Source organism: Loxodonta africana, chromosome 12 (assembly GCF_030014295.1).
Source record: "Loxodonta africana isolate mLoxAfr1 chromosome 12, mLoxAfr1.hap2, whole genome shotgun sequence".
Classification (NCBI taxonomy): Eukaryota; Metazoa; Chordata; class Mammalia; order Proboscidea; family Elephantidae; genus Loxodonta; species Loxodonta africana.
Genome location: NC_087353.1, coordinates 59,094,244 through 59,114,352, shown reverse-complemented (window position 1 = coordinate 59,114,352; position 20,109 = coordinate 59,094,244). Strand labels below are relative to the sequence as shown.

Sequence of the window (20,109 nt, the reverse complement as noted above, 5' to 3'; positions counted from 1 at the left end):
TTGAGTTACTTTATACAAGATTAACAATTTCCACACCACCCCATAACACCAACATAACCGCTGCACAAAAGCCACAGCCCTTTCACACCTCAGACAGTGCCAAGGCAGGGCCAAGCAAACCCCTGCAGCCGCCACAGCCCCAGGCCCAGAGCCACCCACCTTCCATGGTGGCCGGGGCTTACAGTTCTGCCTTGCCGTGGCTGTTTAAGTCATTCACTCTCCTGCTACCACAAATAAAGCATAAAGAAAGAAATCTCATAAACTCCCCATCAAAGAAACGTTTCCCTGAGGCAAGAGGCATCGCTAGATTCCTAAAAACGAGGGTATTCCGCTCCAGCTGCACGCTGACGGTACAGGGGAGGAGGGAGGGAGGGAGAGGCTGGACTGCGCCTGGGATGGTTGAGGCACACAAGCCTTGAGAACCCCCACTGCTCAGCTTTCCCCGTGGCTCTGAGCTCAGCAACACAAATCTCTTCTTTGGCTGTTTTGCTACTACCTAAGACTATTCTGTAAACAAACTGGAATCTGAGTTGAAAAAAATATAAAGGAATAAGGAATCTACTTAGCATAATGTGAAATGCAAATTGGTTCTCCCTTGTTAAAAAAAGTCAGAGCAGAGGCCTGGCTGAGTGCAGTAGCAGGCCTGGCTCCCCAGGAGGGAAGCTGGAGCGCCAGCACGTCTGCACGGCGGTGAGTCGCTGAGTACACATCCCCGGGTTCGGATACCACAAGTGGCTATAGTGTGTTCACGCAGGTGTGCGTTCTGAGGCCACTGCCCACTCTTACCACGCATGACATAACCTAGCTGTAGCAGTCGGCCCTGCACACCTGTGGCGCAGACTGCACAGATGGAGGCCTGCGCCCTGAGACTCCTGGGAAACAGCGCTGCCTGAGCGTGAACACCTGGTGATCTGGAATGACTGTCCTCGTCTTTGACCTACTCTCTGAGATCATCCGCATGTCTTGTCACCCTTCAGGGAACGCACAACTTCACCCCCCGGAGAGCCCCAGGACATCATGGCCCGTGTCTGCAGGACAGATATTTCCCGGGCCTGTGTCTGCAGCTCTGCCTAACAGTGATTTCTAAGGAAACTAAGTGGAATGTCTACCGTGACTTGGAACCCCTTGTCTCCTCTGCCCACCAAGATAGGGCTTTGGGGCTCTGGAATCCACCTATGTGAACTCTGGAAAAACAGCTAGGGCCCTGGCTGAATTGGGAACCAGGTTTTTGGGGCCCACGTGACCTTCTAGTCAGGCTGGCACAGATTATGATGTGCAACCCTAAAAAACTCAAATAAAACTGGTTATGTCTTGACTACAGACATGTCTTCATCTGAGATGCACTCAGGGCTGAGATGGACATGCGGTCTGATTCTGCTCCACCATAAAGGCACTGGGATTATGTCTTCCTACAACATGACACACGATCCACAGTCCCACTCCATCCAATGCATTTCATGGGGACGATGAAAACAGCCAAAAATAAGTGTCTTTAAAAATCCTATCACAATGGTTGAATCTACAAAGATCTTTTCTTTCAAAGAACTTCTCTGTTATGCTCAGAGGAGAGACCGGCCCCCACAGTGAGCACACACCAGGTGTTCTTAGTATCCCTCAAACGGACAAGGTCATCTCCCAGCTGTGGCTTTAACCCCAGTTTATGTCCTGTGCAGCACATGGCCCGAGGACGGGATGGACACCATGGCTATGCCAGGGATCCTGCTGTGGCCAGAAGGAGCCCTGTCTGGTAGGGCGCCGTGAGGTACTCTGACCAAAGACCAAGGGTAGGGCAGACTGGAAACACAGGTGTGCAAACTCATCTGCCGCACCACTGGAGCTAGTCACAGTGGGCTTCCACAGGGCCCGGCAAGCCCCTCGACGAATGTCCAGCGACACAGCCGTGAAGCCCAGAGCACCAGGTAAGTAAGTGCTTCTTGAGGAACAGACAGCTGCTCCCCTACCTGGAGGCACATCACACGTGCCAAGAAACGCTCCCCTCAGAACTCACGCCTTCTCCAGAAGAAAGCCTGTTTGCAGAAAAGAATGCAGTCGACGTCCAGTTTCTGAGACCTGTACGTTCAGTTTCCACCCAGACAGACATAAGTTGGTTGAGCCTTTCTGCTGAAGAAGTCACAGTTTCCGTGGTACACTGGGCCCTTTCCCATGAAGCTGAGAGGCATCTGGAAAAGAGTAAGCAAAAACAGGACACACGAGTTTCAGGATCTCGGCTTCTCTTAAGGGCCCCCCTTAAGGTAAGCCAAGGGGATCACTTCTGAAGCAGCAAAAGCTCCTGCATGCTGAGTGTTCTGAGGCTCAAACAAGCCAGAAGGCATCTGACAGTGGTTTTCTGCATGCACTGAGACTTGGAGCAGGCTTCAGCGGGCTGCACGGGACACTGACCAAAGCGAAGGCAGAAGACTGCTGAGTACCATGTTCACAGAGCAGTGACTGGGCGACTCAAGCCACTCAGTCCCCCAGCTGCAACCACCACCCCATAGCAGGCTGGGCTCTCATGTGAGGCCTGGCTGTCCCAGGAAACTCAAGGTGGCACTCGCCATTCTCTTAACCACCCAAGGCGCCTCAGGCATGTGGAGACAGAGCTGCAAGGGCACTAGCATTGAGAGTCCATGGAGGAAAAAGAGGCAGCAAGCAGACAGCTTTCCACTTAGAGCCACTCGGTTTAATCCTACGACCTGAGCACAGCTGAACACGATATGCTTACTGGGATAATCTCCTTTAGCATCACCACTTTTCTGACAGATAGCCTTTTAATGCCCAGAAGAAAACAGGAAAGAAATGGTACAAGAAAACAATCTCTCATTTTTTTAAACGAAAAATACCACAGACTAACAGCCATGTTTCCAATGGCTCTTCGATTTTCTGTCTTTGAAAAAGTAGTAACGTTCCCAAAAGCAAGCAGAGGCTTCGCAATCTCTAAAACAACAAAACTGCCCACCTAGGTGGCTCTGTAATTCCCTCGGTTATCCTCCGAACAACAGGGGCGGCCTCTAGGGTATGGAGTCAGCCCAGTGCATGTTACTGCTTCTCCAGGGAAAAAAAGAGACTGCAGGCATAGGCTTGGCCCCTCAGTGTGCCTCTCACAAGCAGCAGAACCTCCACCTGGGAGACTCCCACCTGGCGGCAGGCCGAACATCCCAAGGACAGCCTGCCTCCCTCACTACAACACGGGTGCCGAGGAGCCCATGCCACAGGAGAGGCACAAAGGGACTCAAGAGAGTCGAAGGCTGAGCGCTCAGGGCCACTGCCACACTTGCACCTAGGGTTTCTCATCTCTCATCCTTCCCGACCCACCCCCCGGCACCACCAGCCCACCAGCGTTACTGGGGGATCCACTTCCTCAAGAGTGGCCCTGCCCTGACCAGTGTAGCCTCCCTGGTCATTTCTAGAGCAGGTCTAGAGTAGTAAGAAGAGCAGGAGGTCAAAACCAAATGCCATGAGGCTGAGCACCAGTCTTGGATGTAGTATACGTGAGAACCAAGGCTCATGGCAAGACAGGCGAATCACTTCACGCAAAGGAGCCAGCTGGGGCAGCTGGGCCGTCTTTCCCCCTGCTCCGCCAGTGTCTGAGAGCCCAGGGCTTTGAGAGGCTCCCGATTTCTCAAGGCCACTGCACCACAAGGAGGAAGGGCAGGAGGTGAGGGAACGCCAGCCACGTCCCTGCCATGCTCTCAGTCTGTGTGGATACAGGTTTTACACCTGAGCTTAATCTGAAGCTGCTCCTCTGGGACCTATTCGATGTCAGAACTTAAGGTGCCCTTCTGAAGGCCATCCCTGTCCATCACCCTCTGCTGTTTGGACTTTCCCTTTTGTTTAAACTAAGTTCAAAGCGCCTCATGGAGGGCCGAGCAGCTTTAATTTACAAGGCCTCGCGGTGCCCCAACTGGCCCTTGGGAGAGATGTCCCATGGCCCTTCTGTTTCTGTTTAATTGAAATAAAGAGGAGAATCTGAGCTCAGGGCTGGGCGCTCCTCTGCCTCCTACCCAGGCCACCATGGCTTCCTCTGTGACGACAGCCTATGGTCACACAGGGTGGCAATCTAAGAAACAAGGCTGGCCCAATGGTGGTTCCAGGGTGGGGACCAAGGGACAAGTCAGAGTGGCAGAGCCCTGCTGTCACCCTCTGTTCATGCCCACAGAGCCAGCACCTCAAAGGACAAGCTGAGGGACAACACAGCGACAACGAGGTGAAGACTGCAACATCTGGCACAGACAAGCGGGGGGTGATGCACAGTGCACAGGGCAGGCAGCCATCAACCATTACCTGGCAGGCTTTGTGGGAGATGGGTGGACAAGGCAGCGTGTGGGAGGGGCGCTGCAGGGTGTGGGCTGGAGTGCAAGCCAGCCAGAAGACCTGTGAGGAAACAGGAGGGGGAGAGAGAACAAAACACACACATTGAAGACGCAACAAAGGGCAGCTTCCAGGACCAGTTCTCAGTGAGAGCCCCACAGCGCCCAGAAAACGTCCCCATGGCCGCACACCAGACACACAAACATAAAGCACAGCACACAGTGGGGGCAAGCTGACCAACGGTCACAGCTCACCGAGGTGAGAAGGAGAGGGGCACTTACTGTGGCTGAGGCCATGGTGGAAGGTCCCAGGGGCAGGGCCGGTGACGATGGCGTCCTTGGAGACCCCTGCTTTGGCAGCAGAGTCAGCAGGGAAGGAGAGCACATGGACAGGAAACGGGACGGGGCCGATGATGCCCAGGGAGTTTGAGTTCATGGTCCCGGGCAGCTTTGGGCTGCTGGGCTTGTAGGATGGAGACAGCAGGTTTAAGGGCGAGGTGCTGGTCAGCAGCACGGCCCCACCGGTTCCTTTCTGGGAAGGAAGCACAGCAAAGGGTCAGAACGCTCAGCCTATGCATGGCTCACGCACAACCACACACAGGACCACACAGGTCAGGGACACACACACGTGCGTCCAATGCCTCTTACAACGAGCCCTCCTGCCTTGCAGCCACAAAGAGGAGGAGGAAGGGCTCTGAACTGAAACAGAAGGGCTTCCGGGATATGGCGTGTTTTAGAAATCAGGGGATTGAACATGTTGAAAATGTTATATGCACCAAAAAGAAAAAAAAAAAAATATTGCCATTAAGTTGATTCCTACTCATAGTGACCCTATGGGACAGAGGAGAACTGTCCCGTACAGTTTTCCAAGGCTGTAATCTTTATGGAAACTCTATGGGGGCAGTTCTACTCTGTGGTATAGGGTCGCTATGAGTCGGAATCGACTCGACGGCAGTGGGTTTTTTTTTTTTAATCTTTATGGTAGCAGACTGCTACATAGTTCTCTCCTGGAGCGCCTGTTGGGTTCGAACCTCTGACCTTTCAGTTAGCAGCTGAGCACTTAACCGCTGTGTCGCCAGGCTCCTTACCAAAAAAACCAAACCCAACCCAGTGCCATCGAGTTGATTCCGACTCATAGCAACCCTATAGGACAGAGTAGAACTGCCCCATAGATCTCCACAGATGTATGTATGTCCGTATACATGTATGTACATACTTATGTACATACAAACATACATACATGTATTTTTATATATTTATTAGCCTTTGTTTTTAAAGACAAACAGGAAAAATAGACCAATGAAATACACTAAAAGAGAGAGAAACTAATGAAAATACTTACTTCATGGGGGCAGGGGGAACAGAGTGAGGGAAGTGAGCCTTCTCTGAACAAACCTTTCTAAAACTCTGTCTTTCAACCACAGTTTTACATATGGGAAAAAGAAAACAAACACCCTTTCCTGTTTCCCCAGACTGCTTCCAAATTTCAGGTAAGACTGCTGGATCTGGATGGCTGGCCTTGGTCAAATCACCCTTGTTTGACCTGCTGCAGGTTCCTTCAAAAACCAAGAGAACCACCCTTAGCAGGTGGTGGTATTCCTGGGGCCCAGACATCCCCACAAAGCTAAGATCTCATAGGTAATGGCATTTTCCTTTCACTTGTGTGGAACAATGTGTAGGACACAGGTTATGGAAGAAGGGAAGCGCTTGGCGCCTTCTATGCCTCGCAGGTCCACATTCTCTCTACAGATACAGGTGCTCACTGGTCCTGTCACTCGCTCTTCATTCTCAGGAGAAGCCTCAGGCTCTCCCGGGACTCCTGCCACCAGGAGAGGGAGGTCTAGTAAATACATTTCTGACCTCAGTGACCCCACCCGACCTTTTCAGACCACATTCTCCCAACAGGGCAAGGCAGCAGCCTCATCTTCAAGAGACATGAAGGGTGCTGTCCTGTGGGTACTCACTGGCAAGGAGGTAGACGATGTCACATTACTGACCACAGTGGGCTTCAGGGAAGAGGTCAGCAACTTCGCCACCCCCTGGGTCCCACCACTCGAGTCTCCATTTGGACCACCCGGTGGTGCCACCAGGGTCAGCTTCTGGGAAACAGAAGGTTTCTTCACTGCTGAGCTGGGAACCGGTCGGCTGGTGGACTGTCCCACGGAGGGAGGCTGTATACCTGGAAGCAAATTCCCGCAAGAAGAGCTCTGGCCTGGCGTTCCTCCAGAGGCACAGCTGCCGGAAGCAGGCGCGTGTTTGGAGATAGAGCCGGCAAAGGGACTGTTCTTGTACACTGATGGCCCTGACAAGCTGGCCGAGTGCTGTTTTGCTGCATGGCTCAGGGAAGCAGAGGACGAGGCTGGGTTCCTGTGAGAGCTGCTGCTGCTGGAGGCTGGGGCACCTCCAGAGGTGGCTGCCGGGGAGGAATGGAAGCTCTGGCCTTTGGTCGCGGTCTTTACCAGCTGGAGGAGGGAGCGGTGACACTGTGGGGAGGATGCCTTTGGGCCTTGGAGCTTGTTGACAAAGGGAGCCGGGGGGGTGAAGCTTTTTTGCTGTTGCGTGCCTGCGTGAAAGACTTTCACCTGGGGGCCGGGCACTGGCGCTGACACCAGGGGGCCGTGGGACGTCCGCGGCAAGCTGTGGTGTTTTGCTTTGGGCTGGTGTGCTTCCTGCAGGCTCTTGCTGAGGGGAGCCTGGCAGGACAGCTCTTTGTAGCCAGAACTCTCTGTTTTTTTCTCCTGAGAGGACTGTCCCAGTGCCAGAGCCTGTTCAGCCAGAAAATTGAGAGGCGACTGCAGAGAGCTAGAGGGTAGTGGAGCGGAAGTGCTGGGTTTCGGAAAGTTCCTTTTTTCTTCCATACATAAAACACCTGTGACCTTTTCTGCAGGCACTTTTGAGGGTGCAGGCAGTGCGAATTCAGAGCTCCCACCAGCTCTGCTATTCAACACGTCCAGCTCCTTGGACACAGGTTCCAGTGAGGAGGATGAGTTACGCAGTAAGTCTTCATCCAGAGAGTCCTCCAGGTTGATGGGTGCGGGGTTCACCAGGCTGCTGGATGCCTGGGAGGAGAGCTCCCGGTCCAAGGCTGCAATGCTCAGGCCTCCTCCTTGATGCTCGGAAGGCAAAGCAACGGGGCCGCCTATCTGGCCTGATGGGACAGAGACCTTTTTATCAGGCTTAGCAGATGATTCCTAGAGGGAAGCAGAAACACTGGTGTTTAGAATGTCCAACGGTGCTGACACGCCCTGTCTCGAGGTCCAGGGAACCGGGTCTTCCCGTATGATTACAAAACCAGAGATGGAGAAGGGTGGGTGCCATGCCTGCTATGACTGTCAATTGCTGCCACTAACTACCCTGTGATACATGGCTGCTGGCAGGTGCCGGGTTATTTGAACAGGCTTCGTCACTAAGTACACACACACCCATGAGACTGTAGCAGGGACGCTCTGCCTGCTGGCATTTGCACTACCTCAGCGGGCTGATAGCTGCCATTGGAAAATGACACACGACCTAACACGGGCTTTCTTTTTCTCCTCGATTTCTCCCCACACCTGTTTGCTCAGCCTGGGTTCAAAAGGAAAGTCCTCCTTGGGGAGCAGGAACTGGGTCTCTCCAAGGGCCCCTGTGTGCCCCAGGCTCAATGCAGCATCTTCGGGCAGTGTCTGAGACATGGCAGAGGCTCAGCAGACACCACCAGTAAGTGTTTTGCCCATAGTACTCTCACAGAGTGTGCAGGTGTGATCAAGGGCACTACCAAGGCTGATGAACTGGTAAAAGCTTTGGTAAAATAGCAATTTTTACTACCCTGAGAGGTTTATCAACACCAAGAAGGATTTCTCGGGCTCTATTCTCTTCTCCAATCACTGTACCTCCCTCTCATTCTGCCAGGTAAACCCAACACAGCCACCTTTTGTCCCTGTGCAGCTCCAGGCTTTCTTCCATAAAAAAAAAAAAAACCAGTGTGATGCCTTCACACCTGCAGGGGGCTCCCCTTCTCAAACGGCTGTCATGAAGACCTCATGGACTCCCCACCAGCACCCCGGGAGCTGTGCTGGGGGAACTGAGCTGGAGGGCAGAGGCCCGGGTCTCTGCACTGCCAGCCCCATGCCCCCAAGTGGGCCAGGCTGCCTCCTGGGCAGCCTCCAAGTACCAACCTGAAAGGCTGCCCTTAGACACGTGAGAGGTTTCAGGGGCATGGCAGGAGACAGCTGAGAATGGGCATCACGGGGCCAGGCAGGCTGACTCACCTTCACCTTGACTTTAGAAGGGGCCATGACTTTCTTCTTGGCCCTGTTCAAAGGAAGGACATGGAAAATGTTTAGAGGATGTTTGCACAAAGAGATAAAATGAGAGTAGTCCCGAGAAGTGAAGACCCCAAGACACTCACAAGATTGATGTGAGGTGCCCGTGGCCGCGCCGGCTCTCCTTAAACAGGGTCCTAGAAGGAGCAGAGAGAACATGGGCAGTTGTACAACGCCTCCCTGGAAGCAGGGACTCTGCTTCTAGAGCTCTCCACCACTGACCCCACTAGAAGTCAGTGGGTATTACTCACTCCACGTCAACTAACCAGCCAGCCGCTTACTGCTAAGAAGGTCTCCAGTAGCTGTACTGGCCACCCAAGAGCCAAAGTCTAGTCTCTACCAAGAAAAGCCACACTTTGCCCCGAGCTTATCACAGCGATTCCCCTCCCAAAGGCAAAAGAAGGATCCCTGGTGGTGCGGTGGTTAAGGGCTCAGCTGCTAACCAAAAGGTTGGAGGTTCGAACCCACCAGGTGCTCCGTGGGAGAAAGATGTGGCAGTCTGCTTCCATAAAGATCACAGCCTTGGAAACCCTATGGGGCAGTGCTACTTTGCCCTGTGGGGTCACAGTGAGTTGGAATCAACACAGTGGCAATGGGTTTGGCAGTGGGTAAGGCAATGGTGCTTTTCTTTACTGTCTACTCTCATCTCTTCCAAGAGAAAAATGTGCAGTGACCCACAGCGTCTTTTCCCACCTTTGGGAGAGACGAGCAGTGCCATCTTAAGGGACAGTGAGACCACGGAACGTTCCATGATTTGTCCAAACTGTGGATGAAATCAGACCCTATCAGGACAACTACCTCCAAATGTCTGTGCCCTGTGTACTGCAGACATATTCCATTCACGGGAAGTGGCATGACACAAATGAGCCCTGTTCAGAACATTAAGATGTTCCCAAGATGAATCCCCCTCCCAACTTCTAGCAGCAGCCATTATCTCTAAACAGGAAACTGTTGCCTGAGATGGAAAGAGCATGCAGTCAACCTGACAAAGAATGACAGAGACCAAACCTCATAGATACTTTCTCTTTTTCTAGACAATGAGGACGCCCCCTTAACAACTGTCAGTACACAGGTGAGATCGGGGTCTAGTCAGTCGATGATTCCCCACAGGTAGGGCCTTGAGTCTAGTCAAACGATACAATGATACCCTGGCAGGTGGGACGCTATTGGCCTGGCACAAGAGCAGCATTCAGACACTCCTTGAGTACATGAAGGCTCTACCTCATGTCACACCCACCCCGACCCGGTACAGCTGTTCACCAGCCTTCACCTGGCCTGCATCCAGCCTTTGGGCCAGAGAGGTTTGACTTCAGCATCCAGAAAAGCCTTCACGTAGTCCTCCCAAGACTGGGCCTTGTTGTTCCTCTCTGGATCGTAGCTCTCCAGCTTCATCTTCACCACATGGCAGAGCAGCTCCCTGAGGAGGGGCAGATATCAGAAATTCCAACTACCCCAAAGGCTTCTTCCAGGGTTCAATCTCTTTCTTCCAGCAGCCCCGCTGAAAATAAATGACTCTAACCTTCATTAGAAATATGGGGACATACTCAGAAACTGGCCCTACAAACCCTCCAAAGAGGCAAGGTCCCACTTTGGGCACACCTGATTTCATCATTCCACTGGAATTTCTTCCGGGGTCCCATTATTCGTCGCCCCCCCTTTTCTTCATCTTCTTCCTCATCTGAACAAACTCGTTCTCTCTGCTCCTTGTCCTTCTCCTCTTCCAGCATCCTACAAGGTGAAGAGAATCGAGTGGGACCCTAAGGCCACCGCATGAAAGCTGCTCCCTCTCCCGTAACTGGGCTTCTAAGATAAGGGGGTGGAAATACAGCCCAAGAGCTAAGGGCCTCATGAGGACACACCGCTAAGTACTGACACACGTGGAAAAGAGAGGGGGATGATGCCACCTGAGAGTGACAGGGCACTTACTTAGCAACCTTTGCTTGCGTGTGTGCCTGGCATTCATCCTGGTACTTGGACATCTGCTCTGGCATCGCCCTGCCAATGGCTTCCTTAAGCTTCTGGAGAGGCTCCTTCAGACGCCCGCCCTGCAGAGAGCATCACAGACCACAAGTCAGGTTCACACACCACTTCCCACACTAAGGACACACGACAGGACCAACTGAAGGGAGGCCGTGCCACAGCAGATGGGGCATCTATGAAAACATGGCCATGCCCCTTGGGGGCCCCCCTCAAAAGCCAAGGCACCCCACTCCCCAGTCACCCACCTGCTCATAGAGATGAAGTTTCCGAGCACGTTTGAGTAGGGTGTCCTTGCTGCACGGCAGCACTGAAGCAAGATAGGCATACACCCCTGAGCGAATCTGGCTGCTCAGCTCCCGCGTCTGCACCTCTATGCTGGAGAACAGAGCACAGTCAGTGGCGGCCCGCAGCCCACTGTGGCTTCTCCCACCATTAGGTCATCCCGCCATGGGGAGGAGTAGGGGCCACAGGCAGGTCAAACCTTTCTTGTTGGTTGCATATACAACTGCATGGCCAATGCAAAGGATCTTCAGCAACCAACAAACTAAAAGAACTCCTGACCTTGGCTAGGTAAGGTGGGTCAGGACTTTCGTGTCAAAGACAAAACCATGTCAAAGGAAAGCAAAGCCCAAGAGGACAAGCACTGAAATACTACATTTTTAAATGAAAAACTAATAAAAGTTTCCCAAAGGGAGAGTAATCAGCTGTTTGGGGTTGACAGGGAATACTTCCTAGCAGCGTCTCCTTTTTCCAGCTCCCAGTTTTATCCATGATTACAAGCTCAGGAGAACGGCCAACCCTTCCACTTTCCCAGTCTACACCGGATGCGCCTTCTGTGCTGGGCATGCTCCAGCAGGTTCCTTGTCAACATGAAGCTCTCACCTGTGCCAATCCTTGTGTACCGTCCACAGCCTATACTTCCTTCCTGACCCAGGGGCCAACATGGATGCTTGCCAGGCAAGCTCATTGGTTTGCTAGAATATTCCCAAGTCTTGACAACAGTTCTTAAATGTGCCAAATCCTCAGTTGAGCAATAAGCTTCCTCAGCCACATAATGCAACTCAAGGAACAGCTGGCAAAGCCGTGGCCCAGGTACAAAGGAAAGCCACACACAAAGAACTGGGCTTGGACTTTGCCCATTTGGTTTTTCCCTTCTAATACAGTTCAGGCAGTACAGTGCCTCAGACGTTCAGGTATGCGGGAGACGTGGCACAGGATGAAGTGCACTGGCAGAGGGAGCAGAAGAGAATGACCAGGTGCCTGAGGGACACCCGATGGAGCAGATGCTGAGGCTGCACCGAGTTGTCTCTTATTTTTCTGGATTCTCAAGAGATGGTAAACAACACATTTTCTCTCATCTATCTCCTACTTGCCAAGAACTCATCTTTCAATGGGCCATGACTATTACATACAGTGCTGTAAAAAAGCCTCATGCTGAAGCCCTAGTAAAGCCTATCATTTCCTGGAACATATTTAATATCTCCCTTTTTTTTTTTTTCTTAAGAAAACATGTAAAACCCATTGCCATCAAGTCGATTCTGACTCATAGCAACCCTATTAAAAAAAAAAAAAACCTGTTGCCGTCAATTCCGATTCATAGCAACCCTATAGGACAGAGTAGAACTGCACCACAGAGTTTCCAAGGAGCACCTGGTGGAATTGAACTGCCGACCTTTTGGTTAGCAGCCATAGCACTTAACCACTACGCCACCAGGGTTTCCAGCGACCCTGTAGGATAGAGTAAAACTGCCTCATGGGTTTCCCCAAGGCTGTAAATCTTTATGGCAACAGACTGCCACATCTTTCTCCCGCAGAGCGGCTGGTGGGTTCAAACTGCAGACCTTTCGGTTAGCAGCTGAATGCTTAACCACTGTACCACCAGGGTTCTTTTTTTTTTTTTAAATAGAACAACAGTAATTCTTTTATCTCCTTGGTAGTCAATGTCATCTTTATGTAGCTCAATTTGTTACTCTCCCCTTGGTCTATATCCCTGTTCCCATTCTCCCTAGGCATGGTGACAGCAGATACAAACAAGCAAGCAAGAAACAAAGAATACTCACTCTAACAGGATGCCATTAATGTCCTGGGTGAAGAACTTCTGCTTGCTCTCTCCCTCAGCAGCTCTGGCAGCCTGGTTCATCAGACAGTAACATCTGTTAGTACACTGACACCCACATACCTTCGCACTCACCCACAGGCACAAGAGCCATCGGTCCCTGAAGAACTTCTGCCGGTAAAATCCTCGCCGCCACCTTCCCTACTCTGCCCTGACCTCAGATTCAGCTCACCCGTGATCAGTGTTCACAGAAATGATATCTCTAGCTCTTTCCAAATGCTGCGGAAGCATCTATAAACTGTCTATGTTCTTCCCAGGACTTAAAGCAAATCACATAAAAAAATCAAACAAAGTCAAAGCATCGTGAGATACCTAGTACAGAGGCTAATTCAGCCAGCACCTCATCAACTAAACTGTGAACTGGAATTTCCATCAATTCACAGCACGAAAACAATGAAGAGTTTGAATAGACCTATAAGATTTAAAGCCCTTTCTCCACCGGGGTGGGCAGGAATTACGTGTAGCATTTAAGGACATGAAGACTCATCATCTACTTAACAGTATGTAACAAACTCTCCATCACCCAGATCATTTGAAAGACATTATTACCTGCTCCAGCAGGCTACTATACTGTCTTTGTTGCTTTCCACAAGAACACAGTCAACGCCCTGTATGGCAAGCTTGAAGAACCCTGAAGCAGACACAGTGGCAGCAAATGCACTGCACTGAGGCAGAAGTCAGGAAGACAAGCCCTGCAGAAGCCTTCACCAGTGGATCTCTGACTTTCCGGAACCCCCTGGGGCACATCCCTCACCCCAGAAAAATGACATCAGAATCTCTGGGGATGAGGCCCAGCCATCGGTACTCTTCCTAAGTGACCCTGGTGATTCTGATGTGCAGAGAGGGCTGAGAACGGCTGACCTAAACTCAGGAGTCGCTGGTCTGACGGCTTCAGGCAAAATCAAATTTCTGAAATCAGACTGGATATGCACTAATGATGGCAAACAAGTGCTATAAGGGGACCGTGGAGAGTGAAGGGATAGATCCTGTTCACCCTCTAACAATGCAGACATTGCTGGCCCCTCCACCCTCCTCTCCTGCACTGGCTGGTCTTCCTCTGGGCGCTCTTTGCACCTCCCTGACTGCCCCATCTCGGTTTATGCACTGGACCAGAAATCTCAGTCTTCTAACGGACTTCTACGAAGGTGATCCTCTGCCCTGCAAACTCAGTTTGCCCAAAATCACACCCACTGGCTTCTGCCCGCATCTGCCCTTCCTCCTGTGTCCCCCACTTCCCACGACAGCTCCCATCCCTGCTAAATCTTTTTACTCCCTTCTTCAGAACCCAGGCTCCTGCACACGGCATTTAGGGTCCCCCAGAATCTGGACCCAGCCATCCACTCCACTCTCCCTTCCCTCATATTCCAGGGGTTCCCATCACCCAACAACTTGCCCAACCTTGGCTCTGTGTCCTGGCTCCCCATGAGGCTGCCTCTGCCATGAGGCTGGCCGACCCACTGCCTGCAGTCTGACTCCTTTGTACTCTCCCAAAGCTTCTCTTACCACCTAAGTCTGGCTGTCCATCAACTATCTGACCATCTGTCCGGCCATCCAAACATCGCAGAGCTCGTTTCACTCTGCTCTGCCCTCAGTCAGTGGTCTGCATGTCCATCAATTCACTCACATACTAATAAGCTCATTGAGAATAGGAACCAAATCTTATTCCTCAATATACTGCCCACAGCTGCGCCTTACGGAATAGATACTTAGTGTTGGCTGAGCAAATGAATGAGTGAACATGCAAATGGACAGATATCACTAAAAGGACGCAAACCAGAGGAAGAAAAGCTTAATACTGAGCCAACCAAAAATAACTTGGAGGAGACATGCAAAAGTCGAACTTGTGAAGATTCCTTGGCTATAGGAGGGCCCAGAGACAGGAGAAGAAAGGGGATGGGTAATGGAAGGGGAATGGCGTCACCTGCTAATTTCTTATACCTTCAGAAGTATCAGAATGTCGCCTGGGCAATTTTAATGTACTGGAATTATGACTTTAGTTTGATCAAAAATAAAACTGAGTCACTCTTTTGTTCAGGCCAGAAGCACCTTCATGTCAATTCAACCAAATCTCTTTAACATGTATTTCAGAGCCATCCAATGCTTGTTCTGAATCAAATTTTATTTTTAGATATCAGCCATTTCTCCATTACTTCTGAAGCTTCCCACCCTGATGATCTTTAAAAAGATTATTTTTTCTTAAAGCCTTTTGAATTGTGTAGAATCTCAAGGTCTATTTTTCTATTAAAGATAGTCAACTAAATTGATAACTAGTCAGTTAAAAAGATCTAATTAAAATTATTAAATATATACACATCTAATAGCCTTCCAGAAGTAAGGTAGGTCCCTCAACCCTGAGACACCCTTGCTCCAGAGGTTGCATAAACTGATCAATCCTAAATTAAGTCAGAAATGAGGTTAAACTAAACACCCGATCGTGTCAATTTACAATAGTTTGAACAACCTTTTAGTGAGCTGCTTTATTTATCCTAAGAACTACCACTCATAGCCTTTCAGCACCTAGCTCAGAACCTTACATACTGTACCTATTTTTGCTGAACAGAATCAAATCTGGCAAGCTTCTCTTTTTAAAAAAGATCAAACAGGTTGGCTTTTCCCCCACTTCATTCTTTTTGGATCCATCCCCTCTCCTGGGTGTCTCTGGGGTGCAGGGGTCCTAAATCTATAGGAGGGTAAGCAGCAATGGGTACAGCAGAGGGGAGGGGGACCCGGAGTCTCTGCTTCTTTTCAGCTCTCAGTGCCGTTGCCATTTTATGCTTGACTAAAGAAACCCAAACCTGGTGCTGTCAAGTCAATTACAACTCATAGTGACCCTATAGGACAGGGTAGAATTACTCCATAGGGTTTCCAAGGAGCAGCTGGTGGATTCTAACTGTGGGTCTTTTGGTTAGCAGACTGCCTCTTAACTACTGCCCCACCAGGACTCGGTGCTTGACTGGAGAGGGCCAAAACAGACCTAGGTCATCTGTGTGGACCAGCTGAGTGGCTGCCAATTATACTAAGACAACCCCTGAGCTTCCTCAATACCTGTTGGTTCCAACAACCAAGACCAAAGACCCCAGCAATGCATAGTAAGAGGAGACAAAGTAAGACCATGAAATCAAATCACTGGATTCCTGGGACCCATAAAAATGGATGGCATGAGGGGATGAGATAAAAAATGAACTGACGTGAAAAGAAAATGAGAAGCATCCACAGGTGTCCACCAGGGTGCCCTTCTTGGAGAGCCTCTTGAGAATAAGTTTATAAATATGATTTTTTAAAGTTTTCAGTATCTCATTACTTAGACAGTAACTGTAATTTTTAATTCCTACAAAGAAAGGGTTTTTCCTTAAAAGATGGATACATATCAGATTAGATTCATTGTACGTGCTGGGGCAGATCACAAAACATGACCAACTCCTCCCCACCCAGTGCGAGCACTCCTGCATAGGAAGTGCCTAGAGTTCCCCAAGCCTTGAAGCTGGGCTGCTCTTCTGACTGGCTCTGACCAACACAGCATGGTGGAAATGATGTCGCACTCGTAACTTCTGGGGCTAGGCCTTAAGGGTCTCGTGGCTTCTGCCTTCGCCCTCTTAAAATGTTGCTCTGAGACCGCTATGCCCTGAAGAAGCCCAGGATGACAGCCCAGTGGAGAGAGAGGCCCCGCCACCCCAGCCGTCCCAGTGCCCAGCCAACTTGCCAGCTGAATGCAGCCACATGAGCAAGCCCAGGAAAGACCAGAAGAGAAATTGCCCAGAAGCCCATGGAATCAGAAGTAAATCGCTGTTTTAAGCTACTAAGTTTTGGGGTGGTTTTCTAGACAGCAAAAGAAACGTATCAGCAAATGATACGTATATCATCTAGGGCCAAGATTTAAAATCTAACCAATATTATTATAAAATAAAGAAAGTAGAGAAGAAAAAGAAGAGGAATGAAAAATAAAGTGAGAAACACATAACACTGCTAATCTTAGTTATTAACATTGAGTTCAATTTAAATTTTTAAAAAATGCAATGTCCATTTCAAGATCTAGGATGGGGCTCCTTCTTAAGGATCCAAATATCCATGGATGGCTTTTGAAATTATATGCAATTTTTGTGTCCATGTGCATTTTTCTTCCTGGGAAGACTCTCTTTCCCAGCAGGTTCTCAGAAGGGCCTGGTTCAAGAGCACTCATGCACGACTGGGAAGAACATTTGCATGGGAAGCTTGAAGTCCCAAAAGTGCAGAGCTCTGGTTGGAAAGGAGTACCTGGGGACCTGATGGGTGGCACTAAATAACTCTCTAAAATAAGCCTTCTTTTTAATGCAACCGTCAAAAATGATGAGGGCTTTGCAATAATATTTATTAAGTGAAAAGAACAAGAAACAATTACTCACAACTATAATTACAACCACATAAAAACACATACACAGAGGCTAGAAAGGAGTACGCAAATTGAAAATCATGTTTAGGTCAGTGGGATGATATATAATTTTCATGCTTTCCATCCCATTTTCCACAGTTTCTTGATGCTGTTACCAGCGAAGGGGCAGGTAATGACTAAAGCGTCAACTTCATCCTTGAATGTTATATTTTCAAACCAGTAAGTCTACCGTGAGTCCACCTTGGCTATGGAACTCCAAACCCTATCTCCATCGCGCCCAAGCAGATCAGACTTAATGAGAACTGAAGGAGGACAGCTTGCCAACAGCTTGTCCATTAAGCAGACTCCAGAAACTGAGGGTTTCTTGCATCACAACTTAATGCTGTTGCGCACCACGCCACTTCATTTCCACTAAATTTGCCCACATCTTTCCCCAGAAAACGAAATAATGAGTATAAGTTTTCCAACTAGAACCCAGCCTGCGGTGGGAGAGAGGGGAAACCCATCCAAGAATTGTTTTGACTGTTCTCTAAAAAATGACTGGCTACTGTCAGACAGATCTAACTTACTTAAGTCATTCAGAAGCTACAAAACAATTTGATTGTAAAGTGTTAGGACTGAAAAAGAACAAGAAGTAACTTTTTTTTTTTTTAACATCAATTCTGAGAGCAAATATAGGATTGTAGGCTCAAACATGCCAAGCTCACATTTATCTCCTTCCATCTTTATGCTCTGAGTCCCTGACATGGCAAAGTTGACTTGAACTGTTACATTTAAATAGAATACTTAGGTCTAACACTGCACACAGGCTAATGAGGATGAGCTGAAGATTTGAGTAAGATGTCTTATATACTTCATAACTTGTGTTCAAATATTTTGGAAAAGTGAGAAAATCATGTGTAGCAGCGGTTCTTCACATTTTACTCTGCCCTAAAACCCAAGGGACATTATACGTAATACTGTGGTGAGGATCACCGATTTAAAACTCAGCGCCATCGAGTATAAACACCACTGGAGATGTGTTACAGGTCCAGATGCCTAAGGTAAAATGTTTTAACTAAAAGGTCATCATAACTAATGAGCCATGCTTGGTCTACAGTTAGTAACATACTACAGAACCGACCATTCTCAGCACCAAAGGGATCATTTCCCAATCTCTGGGGGAAAGGGCAGCAATGGCTGCTTTTTTCTAAAGGCTGCTGCTGTTGTTTTACTTGGGCATGGACAGCATTTGAGGTTCAGCTTCCTTTCATTTGTCATAATTCAGGCATTGCTAACACGAATGATATGCAATTCAAAGGAGCAACTAAAACTTGGTGGCAATAAGCACGTAAGTTATGTGTGTGCAAAGCTTTTGTAAATTTCCAAAACCTTCAAGAGAATACTACAAAGTTGAGTCTCGGCCTCAACTGCCCACTGCCCATGTTAGTGTCAGCCCATGGCACAAAAGGAAAGCTACTTTGTTGGAAAGGAACTGATGGACAGAGAACAGAAGAGAAGATCTCCCTAGAAGAAAGTAAATTTTCCAGGAGTGACTGAACCAAGAAAGGACTGAAGATAATGCCCGATGGGCAAAGCTTACAGTTTTCCCCCTCCAGAAAGAAACAGCGCTTGGAAAGAGCTTACATGTTAACTGCCAGCTTGCTAAGGAAGGGTTTCTCAGGGCATAGAGCTTCCTGTGGTGTGGAACCAACGTCAGTCTGCCCCAGCAAACCGCTTCCAGGAGAGCCCGGCCACACAGTGTCACCATACCTGAGCCAGCTCCTTAATGCGCTTCTCCAGGGGCGTGGGCAGGCCTTCGGGGAGGGAGGAGGACTGCCTGAATTCCGGGTCCAATCCCACCCCAAGGGAATTGCTTTCATCATCCATGTCACGGAAAGGGCTTCCTTCTGGAGACTCACTGAGCAGCTGCTCCAAGTCCAAATCAGTCAGCGAGTCCACGACAGTGGCTGCCTGCAGCAAGTCATTGTCAGAAGTGGAGCCGAAGAGAGACAGCAAGGGGTCAGAGGTGCTCTCCAGTTCCCGCAGGCTCTGAGCTTCTGCGGACAAGACGGCTACAGGCTTATGCTCCTCGTCCCTCTTTTTCTGAGCCTCTTTCTCCTTCTGAAACTTCTTTAACATCTCTTTCACGCTTAGAGCCCCAGAGTATTTCTTCTTCTTCTTCTCCTTACTGGCATTGAGGGCTGTGAAGCTGCAAGCAAGAGGGGAACTGCTTATGAAGGTTGTGGTATACCTCCAAAGGGAAATTCAGAGGGACTTCACCCCTGCTCCTGGCACAATGGCCTCTGGGAGGACCGCAACAGCCACAAGGCCTCCCTGTTATTAAGCCTCCCTCCTCTTGGCATAGAGAGCTGGTTCTTGCTGAGACCAAAGCTTGAGATTTAATACAGGTTAGCAACACAATGTCACATAATGCTACATATCCAATAGGTTTTTAAAAATCACTGCCAGGCTGAAATAAAAGGTTGCAAAACAAACAAACAAACAAAATACAAGAAAGGAAAAAAAAGGGGGCAAGAGAAATCTTTAAAGGGAGAAAGCAGGAGCAGCAGAGAACAGCAGCAACTTGAAGAGCAGCTGGGGTGAGACTGAGTGAGGAAAAGGAAGCATGACCACAGGAGACAAAGGAGAACGCAGAGACAGAGAAAGAACTGGGGCAGAGACAGGAGTGCCCGGGAGGACAAGAAACACCGGCATCATACAGTGACAGAAATAGCTGCCAACACTGACAGTGGCACAGAGAAAGCACTGGCTATCTGACACACAGATGTGAGAGCACTGACGGCCCAGGGTGGGACTGGGGAGGCAGGTGGGAGGACAGGCCCTGCTGCCTCGTCTAAAGCTGTGGGGAAGAAGGTGAGTCAGCTCCCGGGTGTGCTGACCTAAAGGCTCAGATTTTATCCTAGCAAAGAAGCTGCTGCCTCTCACCCGGCTTTGGAAAACTTGGACTTTTTCGATTTCTTCTCCTTGTCATAAGTGTCATCTTTTTTCTTCTTCTTTATCTTCTCACCACCTTCCTTCAACTTCCGCTTCTGAGAA

At 49.6% G+C, this 20,109-nt stretch overlaps 1 protein-coding gene across 8 annotated transcripts in view; it reads right to left on the bottom strand.

Annotated features, from left to right (window-relative positions):
- Nucleotides 1-16: 16 nt before the first annotated feature.
- UBN1 (ubinuclein 1) overlaps nucleotides 17-20,109 on the bottom strand; it is a 29,158-nt gene continuing 9,065 nt past the window's right edge. For 5 of the 8 annotated variants that reach the window (XM_064295536.1, XM_064295535.1, XM_064295537.1 and 2 more), the window contains 13 exons: nucleotides 19,999-20,102; nucleotides 18,823-19,261; nucleotides 12,649-12,719; nucleotides 10,834-10,963; nucleotides 10,535-10,653; nucleotides 10,208-10,336; nucleotides 9,879-10,025; nucleotides 8,695-8,745; nucleotides 8,462-8,597; nucleotides 6,272-7,498; nucleotides 4,590-4,839; nucleotides 4,282-4,371; nucleotides 17-2,180 (listed from right to left, as the gene is read on the bottom strand). In XM_064295536.1, coding sequence (XP_064151606.1) covers nucleotides 2,131-2,180; nucleotides 4,282-4,371; nucleotides 4,590-4,839; nucleotides 6,272-7,498; nucleotides 8,462-8,597; nucleotides 8,695-8,745; nucleotides 9,879-10,025; nucleotides 10,208-10,336; nucleotides 10,535-10,653; nucleotides 10,834-10,963; nucleotides 12,649-12,719; nucleotides 18,823-19,261; nucleotides 19,999-20,102 — 2,943 coding nt within the window. In that variant the 3' untranslated portion in view covers nucleotides 17-2,130. The remainder of the gene's footprint in view (nucleotides 2,181-4,281; nucleotides 4,372-4,589; nucleotides 4,840-6,271; nucleotides 7,499-8,461; nucleotides 8,598-8,694; nucleotides 8,746-9,878; nucleotides 10,026-10,207; nucleotides 10,337-10,534; nucleotides 10,654-10,833; nucleotides 10,964-12,648; nucleotides 12,720-18,822; nucleotides 19,262-19,998; nucleotides 20,103-20,109) is intronic. The other 3 variants (XM_003417731.4, XM_064295540.1, XM_010597329.3) reach the window with 3 other exon arrangements.